The sequence below is a fragment of the Solanum tuberosum genome, unplaced genomic scaffold (genome assembly GCF_000226075.1).
Source record: "Solanum tuberosum cultivar DM 1-3 516 R44 unplaced genomic scaffold, SolTub_3.0 scf00180, whole genome shotgun sequence".
Classification (NCBI taxonomy): domain Eukaryota; kingdom Viridiplantae; phylum Streptophyta; class Magnoliopsida; order Solanales; family Solanaceae; genus Solanum; species Solanum tuberosum.
This window is the reverse complement of record NW_006239107.1, coordinates 52,559-64,532: the sequence shown is the minus strand read 5'-3', so window position 1 is coordinate 64,532 and position 11,974 is coordinate 52,559. Positions and strand designations below refer to the sequence as shown.

General features: G+C 35.6%; 1 protein-coding gene across 1 annotated transcript; it reads left to right on the top strand.

Annotated features, from left to right (window-relative positions):
• The first annotated feature begins 488 nt into the window (after positions 1-488).
• Positions 489-8,776, top strand: LOC102598532 (DNA mismatch repair protein MSH2). Its single transcript, XM_006354671.2, has 13 exons — positions 489-731; positions 854-903; positions 1,017-1,049; positions 1,897-2,970; positions 3,133-3,687; positions 3,774-3,884; positions 3,976-4,065; positions 4,150-4,221; positions 4,524-4,634; positions 5,626-5,752; positions 6,285-6,481; positions 7,635-7,784; positions 8,302-8,776. Exons 1-13 carry the CDS (start codon positions 683-685, stop codon positions 8,512-8,514), a joined length of 2,832 nt encoding a protein of 943 aa, XP_006354733.1. The 5' UTR covers positions 489-682; the 3' UTR covers positions 8,515-8,776.
• The last annotated feature ends 3,198 nt before the right edge of the window (positions 8,777-11,974 follow it).

Sequence of the window (11,974 nt, the reverse complement as noted above, 5' to 3'; positions counted from 1 at the left end):
AATTGTATACTTTCTTGCCGCTTCAAAACATGAAGTTTCCTTGAAAGAAACGATTACCTGGCGTTGAATATGCGAAATTATTGATTAAGGGGATGCTTCAGTCGTTTGAGGAGACAAGATGTTATGGACTTTCTATCGCTGTAGAGTTCTTTTTTGAAAAAATATTTGATTTTGGACGTTTAACTTAAATCATGGGATTATGTAAAATTCTTGTTGCCGTTTTTAGCGCTCATGATTCAATTTATTTTAAAAATAAAATATTATATAAATTTTTAACCAAAAAAAGTTACATACAAAATGAATGCTTAATAGCAAACTAAACTATACCCATGGAATGTAATTATATAAATTATACCCATAAAACGTTATTTTAAAAGATCTATTTGCTATTATGAAATTTTCCCATTTAAAAACTAGTTGATCAAAGTATTTTGATCCGTAGTCTTTGTCCCAAATGCACACTTCTATAGGCCAGGGCAAAAAGGAAAGTCCAGTCCAACCTATTATTTGAGGGCCTTCTTGCCATCCGCATGTATATCATCTCTTCGAAAGAAAATTGGCCCATATAAACCTAGCTCAAGAATCAAGAATCTCATCTTACTAGTATAAAGAATGTCTAGAATCTGGATACCCGCCATTCTTTTTTCCCGCCAATCTACATCTCTCCATTACTCGAGAAAAAATGGATGAAAAATTTGAGGAACAGGGCAAGCTTCCCGAGCTTAAACTTGGTAAAACTCTTATCTGTTAAATCTTCCATTATGTGTGTTATTAAATAGATAGTGATTCTGGGTTTTAATTTTAGTTGGTTTGACTGATTGATATGTGTTTAATGTGAATGGTTTCGTTTTAGATGCGAGGCAAGCTCAAGGGTTTCTTTCATTCTTCAAAACCCTACCCAAGGTAAACGTTTATTCAGATTGTTCATTATTTCTACCTTAGCAGAAACAAAAATTATTCTGCTCATATGGTTAGAGGGTTCGCTTAATGGAGAGCTCTTATTTTCTTTGTTGCAGGATGTTAGGGCAGTTCGTCTCTTCGATCGTCGGGTGAGCCTTCTTTCGAATCTCTGCGCTCTTTTTCTCTTTTTGCAATAATCGTGCTGTCGGGACCAACTTGCACTCCGTGGTTTAGGTAGATGGAAAGAAATGCGTAGCTTTTTTTTTTTTGGTTCTAATGTGATTCTAACCCTGGTCTCTTGTGGTCTATGTTTCAACTACGACACAATTTTATTAAATGTGTTTGAACAAAATCCCACATTGGTAGTTGAAAAGAAAGTAAGCTACTTATAAGGTGTTGGATACTTTTAGTGTCGTGAAGCCTTTAGGGAAAAATCGTGTCGTCTCCTTGGTTTTTTTTAGCTTGGGTGCCTTGGTGCTTGTCATTATTATTTGTCTTTGCAACTATATAGTTAGACTACATTCATTTGTGCCATTATTATTTGTCTTTGCAACTATATTGTTAGACTACATTCATTTGTGCTTGTCATAGTATGTTTTTTGTTTAAGCTAATAGTTCCATCTGAATTAGGTAGGTCTCACTTTTTCTTTCTTATCTCCATTAACTGATAGTTATTTCCTTCTCTTTTTTTTATGCTTGCCATACTATGCCTTTAAGGTTGTGCAGCATTCCCAAACATTCCGTCTTTTCTGCCACCTATAGTTTTTGTTGGCTGGTTGAATAGCCTGTTAAAACTTCTTTCTGTTTCTGTGTCTTGTTTTATGTCTGGTAATTAGGTCCTATTAGTTTGAAATTTGTTCTGTGAAGTCTAAACCTTCATGCATGTGTGGGATCTTTGGTCCTTTCATTGTTTAACCAGAAACCATTTTTTTTTTTGTTTTTGTTCCAGTGTGCATTTTCTTCTTTCATAAAATATAATGTATCCTTTCCTTTTAGGACTATTATACTGCCCATGGAGATGATGCAACTTTCATTGCAAAGACATATTACCATACCACAACTGCTTTACGGCAGTTGGGTAATGGAGTTGGTGCTCTTTCCAGTGTTAGTGTGAGTAGAAACATGTTTGAAACAATAGCTCGTGATATTCTCTTGGAGAGGATGGATCGTACTCTTGAATTGTATGAGGGCAGTGGTTCAAACTGGAAACTGGTCAAAAGTGGAACCCCAGGAAATTTTGGAAGTTTTGAGGATATTCTGTTTGCTAATAATGAAATGCAAGATTCTCCAGCGATTGTTGCTCTTGCGCCAAAATTTGATCAGAATGGATGTACAGTTGGGTTAGGTTATGTTGATATTACTAAGAGAGTCCTTGGTTTAGCAGAATTTCTAGATGATAGCCACTTCACCAATTTGGAGTCTGCTTTGGTTGCTCTTGGTTGCAGAGAATGTCTTGTACCAACAGAGACTGGGAAATCCAGTGAGAGCAGGCCTCTATATGATGCAATATCGAGATGCGGGGTGATGGTAACTGAAAGAAAGAAAACTGAATTTAAAGGTAGGGATTTGGTACAGGATCTTGGTAGGCTTGTCAAGGGTTCAGTAGAACCTGTTCGAGATCTAGTCTCTAGTTTTGAATGTGCAGCAGGTGCTTTGGGGTGCATACTTTCCTATGCAGAACTACTTGCGGATGAGAGCAATTATGGAAACTTCACAGTCAAACAATACAACCTCAATAGTTACATGAGATTAGATTCTGCTGCTATGAGAGCACTGAATGTTATGGAGAGCAAATCAGATGCTAATAAAATTTTTAGCTTGTTTGGTCTCATGAATAGAACCTGTACTGCTGGAATGGGTAAAAGGTTATTGCACATGTGGCTGAAACAGCCGTTACTAGATGTAGATGAGATTAACTGTAGACTGGATTTAGTTCAAGCATTTGTGGAGGATGCTGCACTTCGCCAAGATTTGAGGCAGCATCTGAAAAGAATTTCAGATATTGAGCGGCTGACACACAATCTTGAGAGGAAAAGAGCCAGTTTATTGCACGTTGTAAAACTCTATCAGGTTCTTTTTCTGTTCTCCTTTTCTCCATCTCCCTCTTGTTCGCCTGACTCCGTAGTTTTCAATCAGCTACACCGAGAGAAGTACAAATGGCTTTAATCCCCTCTTTTCTTAGCTAAATAATGCACAGGTTCTGGCATAACTTTTTCTTTTCTTCATGTGCAGTCAGGCATCAGAATACCATATATCAAAAGTGTTTTGGAACGTTATGATGGGCAATTTGCACCACTAATCAGGGAAAGGTATATTGATTCTCTTGAGAAATGGAGTGATGATAATCATCTGAATAAGTTCATTGCTCTTGTGGAGACTGCTGTTGACCTTGATCAACTTGAGAATGGAGAATACATGATTTCTTCTGCATATGACTCAAATTTATCTGCTCTGAAGGATGAGCAAGAGACATTGGAGCAACAGATTCATAATTTGCACAAACAAACTGCCAATGATCTTGATCTACCTATTGATAAGTCTCTTAAATTAGATAAAGGAACACAATTTGGACATGTCTTCAGAATTACCAAGAAAGAAGAACCAAAAGTCAGGAGACAGCTAAATTCTCACTACATTGTTCTTGAAACACGTAAGGATGGGGTAAAGTTCACCAATACAAAACTCAAAAAACTAGGAGATCGGTACCAGAAGATCTTAGATGAGTATAAGAGCTGTCAGAAAGAACTGGTAGCTCGGGTAGTTCAAACAGTTGCGAGTTTCTCCGAGGTATGTATATACTTGATATATTTTTGTTGAGCCTCCTCTTCTTCCCCAGCGCATTTATCTGAGTTTACCAAGTATTGGCTTTCCAGGTGTTTGAAGGTTTAGCTGGTTCACTTTCTGAGTTGGATGTGCTACTGAGTTTTGCGGATTTGGCTTCCAGTTGCCCAACTGCCTACTCAAGACCAAATATCAGTCCACCAGTAAGAACATTTTTTCTCTTCCTGTGTAAGATGATACTGATGCCATGTTAAATAAATTATATACAGCTAAATTTGGTGATTTGCCATATAGGATACGGGAGATATTATTCTTGAAGGGTGTAGACATCCTTGTGTGGAAGCTCAAGACTGGGTCAACTTCATCCCTAATGACTGTAGACTAGTATGTGTCCTATAGTGTTGAAATGTTCTGGTCTCTGATATTTTCTCTTCACAGCATTATAACATACTTCCCTGGTCTTCCCAGGTTAGGGGAGAAAGTTGGTTTCAGATTATCACAGGCCCTAACATGGGTGGAAAGTCTACCTACATTCGTCAGGTGTGAGTTCAGTATTTTGCTGAAAGTTCGTTTTGCCTTATTTACAATCTCACTAGGTATGTGAGGGACAAGCTGTCCATCAAATAAATGTTGATGTAACTAGGAATTGCTTTTTGGCTATTCCTGCTTGTGAGGCTGTTTCTGTATATTCAGTTATTTACAGAATTCATAATCATTTGCTTGAAGATCTGATTCTATTTGTATTCCAGTATTTTTCTGTATTGAGTATTCATGTGTTATTCCTATATTAAAACCGTCTCTCTAAAATGTATCTTAATTATTTGGCAAATTTTCACCAATAGGTTGGTGTGAATGTCCTGATGGCCCAAGTTGGCTCATTTGTTCCATGTGACAATGCTACCATTTCTATTCGTGATTGCATTTTTGCTCGTGTTGGCGCTGGAGATTGCCAGGTGAGAACATATCCTTGTTGAATATCTAGATACTAAAGTATCTACTGATGTCTTAAAAGTCCACCCCGTTCTAGTTCTGATTAAGTGTCTCATTTTCCAAAAATAGTTGATCTACATGTTAAATTAGCTTAAATAAGTTTCATCTAACTAGCTTGTTCATTGTGTTCTAGATGTTTTCTACTTCTCTTTTGGTATTATGCCTTCTAAGTGAAAAGGCTGTGCTTGATTATGGAGCTGAAGTTGTGTCTGCATAGGTTTTTTAAAAAAATCAGAAGTCTTTGCACATAAAGTTGAATTGCATTCAGTGTTACTGCTCAACAAAATTATGTATTTCCTTACTAAGTGAGTGATCTTAATCTCCAAAAGAAAAGGGAAACCTTGTATATGGCCTTGCCCTTGCCTTCAGTAAGTACTTGATTCCACAATCTCATCAAATGTGCTCCTGGCTCTCCTATGTACTCAAAAGGAATGGAGAACTTCAATTTATTCAGCTTCTTTAAAGTTTGACAACCTCTGCCTTCCAAATAGTCCCATACTATGCATGCGGGAACTATCAATGTGTTGTTTAATCCACACCTAAGCCTTCTGACTACTTGCTGCAACAGTGCAAAACACATCTTCAACTGCCTGTTGCATAGCTCACTCATACTAAACACATTAAACATCAGTACATTAGGTATAGTGTCGATCCTACCTGCCACACCAATTGGACAATAATGCCTTGAATTTCACCACATTTGTCCTACTTTCTGATGTTGTAGTAGAATGACCAATGTCTTTCCCTGCCTCTTCATACACGAAGTGTTCGGGACTAGATATTTAGGTTAGAAACAGCTGGTATTTCATAATCTGCCATTTGCCCAAAAATTAATTGTATTCTTTTATGTGTTGTTCGTTTATTTAATAGTTGTCACTATTTTGTTCTGTTGGTTTCCTGAATAACTAAAGGAACTAAGAGACTTGTGTTTTTCCTTCTTCCTCTTTGAATCAGCTGAAGGGGGTTTCTACTTTTATGCAAGAGATGCTTGAGACTGCATCGATCTTGAAAGGAGCTACTAATAGATCATTGATTATAATTGATGAGTTGGGCCGTGGGACGTCGACTTATGATGGCTTTGGTGAGTTTCTAATTTGTGAATTTATATAAACATCGTTTCTTAGAAATTTCAACACTTGTATTTTCTGGACTTGGTTCGCTCTCTTGTATTAGATATAGATGTCCTGGACCTGTCATGTAACCCATGTGAAGCTTCCCCTTTAATTTGATTGGTATGAGATTTTTTGCGCAAACATCCTTTTCCACATGGGAAAGAATACACAAGCAGAGTAAAAACCATTATATGTGTCGTCTCCCAATATGCTTTCTGGTAAATATTCTCGTCATGGAATAAGGGCATTACTCATAATCTGTTTGCAAGAAATCTATAATTTGGTGATTTATTGAAGTTTAAAGTGAGTTATACTAAAATGTGATTTTGGCTATCTGATGCACGTTAGCAAAGGCAATGCAAACAAACATTTGAAATAGTAGGATTGCATTGGAGAGAACATTGCTGAACTTGGGTTTATTTCCTTGGCAACTTTGTTAAGTCATCAGGTTGTTTCACCACTACTTCATAACTGTTTCGTGTATTTCACTCACATTATCAGGTTTAGCTTGGGCTATTTGTGAGCACATTGTTGAAGAAATTAAAGCACCAACATTGTTTGCAACTCACTTTCACGAGCTGACTGCATTGGCCAATGAGAATGGAAACAATGGACATAAGCAAATTGCCGGTGTGGCAAATTTTCATGTCAGTGCACACATTGACTCTTCTAGTCGCAAGCTAACTATGCTTTACAAGGTATGTTTTTCTTCCTCTCTTTCTGGCTACTTCTGGCTCATTCTTGTCTTGTCCCAGTAATTTTGAAGTGCTTTTTTTTTTTTTTGGTAAACTGTGAAAAACTTACCATAACCAACAAAGTAACAATACACACTAAAGAGCACCTAACAACCAATACCACCTTCTAGGAAGGGTGTAAAGGATAGAGAGGCCTCAACAAAATCAAATAAACTAATTACAAGTCAATTTCTGTATGTATCCTCGACACCTATGAGCTTTCCTAGACAACTTAAGAAGGTCTAATCTCTCTACAATTTCCTTGATCTGGACTATCACTATGTCTGCCTGTACAATTGTATGCTTAGATTTTTTCGAGTTTCTAGCTCTCCAAGTGTGATATATAACAGCTCCCCATATAGCAGCCACTCTCTTTTTTGAATTGCTGCCAATGCTTAGCTTTGTTACTTCTCAGTTTTCAGCACTTGCTTAACTTCACCTGCTAGTTGCTGCACATCAGCCCATGTCAGTATTTTTGAGCTTACTTGCTTGAACCAGTCACACTCAACAAATAAATGCTTTGTAGTTTCTATCAGTTTTCCATCGCATAAACAAAATGTACCATCTTCATCGCATAATTTTGAAGTGCTATGAGTAGTTTATTTTCAGATAAATTTAAATTTTTTAAAACAGTTTCTTTCCTGATCAACTTGCAACTGTCAGGTTTGAGAAAGTTAGATCTTTATTTAGGATGATTTTTAATATATAACCAGGGAACTTTTGTATCACTCACATAAGTGGAGTAGCAGCTAATATGGATATCATAAAAAAATGATAGAAAACGCACTTGTTATGCTTTATAAACATGTGGTTTCACAACATTGCTTCATAGCTGATTGAATTCAGCTTATGGTGATCAGTGAGCACTTTCCATTAATTCCTTAGTTAGTATATCTCCGTACCCTATTTATGTCAGAATCTGTTTTATATATGTTATGGCTTCACATGCAATCTGAAGTTTATTTGATGTCCACACCAAAACATCACTTGAAGTAGTTGATTTCACAATTTTTAACTTTTAATATAGATCTCTTGTAAACATGGACTGAAAAACTAGTTTCCTGTGCTTTTTAGATTTTGAGCAGTTGCTCAGCATCTAATTGTTGTACCCTTCCAGGTTCAACCCGGTGCTTGTGATCAAAGTTTTGGTATTCACGTTGCAGAGTTTGCCAATTTTCCACAAAGTGTTGTGGCCCTGGCCAGAGAAAAGGCTTCTGAGTTGGAGGATTTCTCTCCTAATGCTATGATGCCAACTGACAGTAAAAAGGTATTTTCCTTTCACAAATATCATTAAAAAATCAGTGTCCTTTCATTTAAATTTAGGATCATGTTTGGCTGTTGGCAACCCTGTCTAGATGCATTCTTAAATCTCCTTTGTTTCAAAATCATATGCAAGATTATTAAATAGGTCTGGTCTACCCATATGATAATGTAAAAATGGTCGTTCTGTTATTTATAAGCTTTTGGTGATCTTAATCATTCAGATCTCATTTGATGCTTTTGAATGGTCAATGGTGTCAAAGTAAAAACTTCTTATGGCATCTTGCTCTGCTCTGTTGCTTATTGCTTTTATGTGTGTGTATTAGGGTGCACTTATGCACTTGCATGCTGTAATATCCTCTTGGAAAACAATATAGTGGCACTATCACATGTAACTTTGTTTTCCCCATGTCTTCTTCGAGGCAGGGGACATGTAACCAGATTTTAGTTCAAATACCAACCGAGAGTACTACCCTCAAGTTTTTAGTTATTGTGGATGTATGATCTTGTCTTTGTTCTTCCAGGCAGTCTCAAAGCGGAAGAGGGAATTTGACCCACATGATGTGTCTAGAGGTACTGCCCGAGCTCGTCAATTCTTACAGGATTTCACTCAGTTGCCTCTGGATAAGATGGATCTAAAGCAGGCCTTGCAACAGTTGAGCCAAATGAAGACCGACCTTGAGAAGAATGCAGTTGACAGTCAGTGGCTTCAGCAGTTCTTTAGTTCTTCAGATTAGAACTATCTTCTACTCTATGAAGCCTGGGGTGGGAAAACAATACTGTTGGTTGTGTATATAACTTGGGCCAAGTTTTGAAGCTGTATTTAAATCCTTAGCCCCGAACATGATCCTCTGTATATTTTTGTATGCATCCTGTGTTATTTATAGTAAATGTTATGTTATGGTCATCCAAAAGAATTACGTTAAACCCCAACAATGGCGGTACAAGAAGATCCAGCATCCATGACATTTACCATTTAAATTATCGAACATTTTGTGACAACATGATCAAGATCCCTATCATATTTAACAACTCATGCTTTCTACCTTGAAATTTAGCTTTTCTCTTTTTATTTATTACTGTAATATTAGAGATTATGTGATTTCTTTCAGAAGGTATCCAAACTTAGGCTGGAAAAGCCTAGCTAACTACTTTCAGCTCATATTTAACATGTTATCAAATCCAATTACATCTAATTCTGGCAAAATAGAACAATGAAGTGAAACATTTAGGAGAGATAATATTATAAACAGATTTTCTTATGAAGAACACTATTAATGTTCGGTGATATATTGAATTTAATGTCAGACTTTGAAATTCCTCTTTTTTTTCTCTCCATTCTTGTTTGCACAAAAATTTAAGCATAACTGTGAACTTGGAAACCAACCCCTCTCAGAAATAGAGTAGTATTTACAGAGAGAGCATAAGTGGACATAAATTTGACTGGTAGTTGAATAAACACACAAGAAAAAAGTAAGTTTTCTAGTGTAGTTAAGTCTTTGTTGCACCTGGAACCATTACTCCAGTATTTAATTAAGTGCAGGTCAACTCTTACTTTGTTGCTCTAAACTACCCACAATACCATAAATATCCTGACATTAATTTTGCAACTAACCAAAGAAATATACAAGTCTTTTTTCCGCACCAGCTTATACTAATTTTACGAAATACCTGTCACTTCCCACCTCCCACTAGCAACAAGTACTAACCTTTAAATGAAGAGTAAATACAGGGGAGAGAAAAAACATCTTTTTTTTAGACTCAAGAAATGCCTTCTGTAAATGAAAAGATAGTGGACGAGAAAGAAGATAGGAAAAGTAAAAGGAGAAGAAAAGAATTAGTGTGCCACTAAATTTATGGATTATTTAATAATGCAATTAAATCCTAGAAGAAAATGTCTCTGTCTGTGACTTTGACAGGAAAAGGTCACTGAGATTTGAGGCATCTAATCAGATATTCCTTGTTGAAAATTTGGTAGGAAATTGATAGATTATCTTGTAATGAAGCATTGATTGAGCCACACCAAATAAACATAGAAGAAAATTGGAATTTTGAAATATATTTTCTTAAATATATCATACTAATATATGAATGTACCATCAACATGAGTTGTGGTGCACTGATGAGAGTGTTTCACCCTTAACCAGAGGTCTCGGGTTCGAGCCTTGGGTATGGAGAAAATCCTGTTAGGAGCGCCACCCCCGAATGAGCCCTGCAGAGCTCGATCCGAATTTAATCGGGAGCTTCAATGTGGGCTCCAGACACCGAGTGGGAAATAAAAAAAAAATATGAATGTACCGTTTTTTATAATATACTAATAAAAAAATAATATTAAACAAAGTAGAACGTTGGAAGTACCGAAAAACGGAAAAAAAAAAGTTCGTGTCAAAGCAAAGAATTAAAATTTATTTTCTCATTCCGTTCCTTTGTCAAAATAATAAAGAATGAAGAAAGATCTAGAGAATGAGCAGATGATTTCAGATAATATTATTTGGTGCAATTTTGACCAGTTTTAAAAGAGTATTCATCCATTTTTCCCTTACAAACAAATGTTAATAATATACACTTATCTGCCTTTATTCTTAATTAATCTAATTAGATAATATTTTCGGATAGAAGAATTTACACCATGAGTGATTACTGGAGATATATACCAAGGGGAAAAACCACTTGTGGTAACAAGTCCCTCTGTTTCCCTTCACTTCTCATATAACTATTGTTTTAACTCAAAAATCTTATCCCAAAATAATTTTTACTTTACAAAGTGCTTTCATGTTTTTTTTTTTTTTTTTAGCTCCCACCCCTTTTGCTCCCTTGATGACTCGAACTCGCAACCTTCGGGTTGGAAGTGAGAGGTGCTTACCATCCGAGCAACTCCCTCCGTTTATAGTTGGCTCAAAAATGCCCTTGCAATCAATACTTTAGTCCAGAAATGCCCCTATAGTTTCTAAATGGATCAAAAATGCCCGTTTTTGAATAAATATATTATTTCCCCCCTTTTAAACATCTCTTCCTCCTAATTAAAATATTATTAAAGAATCATGTTCTTGTTTTCTTTCTTTTAAAATCACTTTAACAAACAAAAATGTAGGAAATATTTTTTTCTTCTTAATCTCATTTTATCAATTAAAATAGAATAATTTCGTTTACCATTTCGACATATAATATATGTCATATATAAAATATCATAATATATCCATCATTAATTTATATTTATATAAGAAGAAATATTTTTATTTTTTATTTTTTATTTTTTTCTGAATTGAAGTAAGATAAACATTTCCTAATTTAAAAAATATTATTAGAAAAAGAAATATGTTAAAAAGAAAGAAAAAATATATTTATGGGAAAATTACGCGGTTAAGCAAACTTATACTACTTAATTACTCATCATAGCTATAGTTTGCTATAATTACTATAGTTTGCTATAATTATCACTTGCGACTAACATTATACATTAATTACGCGGGCTGACTTCGAGTTTGTATAATTAGCCACGTTTGTATATGTATAATTCGCTTGAATATACAAATACATATGTATAATATACAATTATCTAATCTATATACATATACAATTCATCTCTCTCCTACTTTCTGCCCTCTCTCGCTCGCCTCTCTCCTCCCTCTCCCAATCTCACTTGATATATATACAAATACATATGTATAATATACAATTATCTAACCTATATACATATACAATTCACCTCTCTCCCACTCTCTGCCCTCTCTCACTTGCCTCTCTCCTCCCTCTCCCAATCTCGCCCGCCTCTCTCCTCTCTCTCCCAATCTTGCTTGCCATATATACAAATACACATGTATAATATACAATTATCTAACCTATATACATATACAATTCACCTTTTTCCCACTTTTTGCCCCCTCTCTCTCGCCTCTCTCTCCCAGTCTCGCTCGCCTCTCTCCTCCATATAACATGTAGCTACGAATTGTAATTATCAAACTATAGCTATGGAGAGTAATTAGGCTATTTTTGAGTGACTATATGTGAAAGTTCCCCTATATTTATTTGGAAAATGTGCATTTTTGACCCATTAAACAACAAGAGCAATTTTGGACTAAAGTATTGACACAGTAAGAACATTTTTGGACCAAACTATAAACGAAGGAAATTTTTGTTCCTTTCACATAGTTTAAGGACATTTTTTATTCTTTTTTCTTAGAAAAATAATCAAGCTTT

What these genes read in the sequence shown, in the direction of transcription:
- LOC102598532 (XM_006354671.2), top strand. Translation starts at nt 683, where the DNA reads ATGGATGAAAAATTTGAGGAACAGGGCAAGCTTCCCGAGCTTAAACTT. An exon ending in GCTTCCCGAGCTTAAACTTG is followed by an intron (nt 732 to 853) that starts GTAAAACTCTTA and finishes GTTTCGTTTTAG; the next exon opens with ATGCGAGGCAAGCTCAAGGG. An exon ending in TGCCAACTGACAGTAAAAAG is followed by an intron (nt 7,785 to 8,301) that starts GTATTTTCCTTT and finishes TTGTTCTTCCAG; the next exon opens with GCAGTCTCAAAGCGGAAGAG.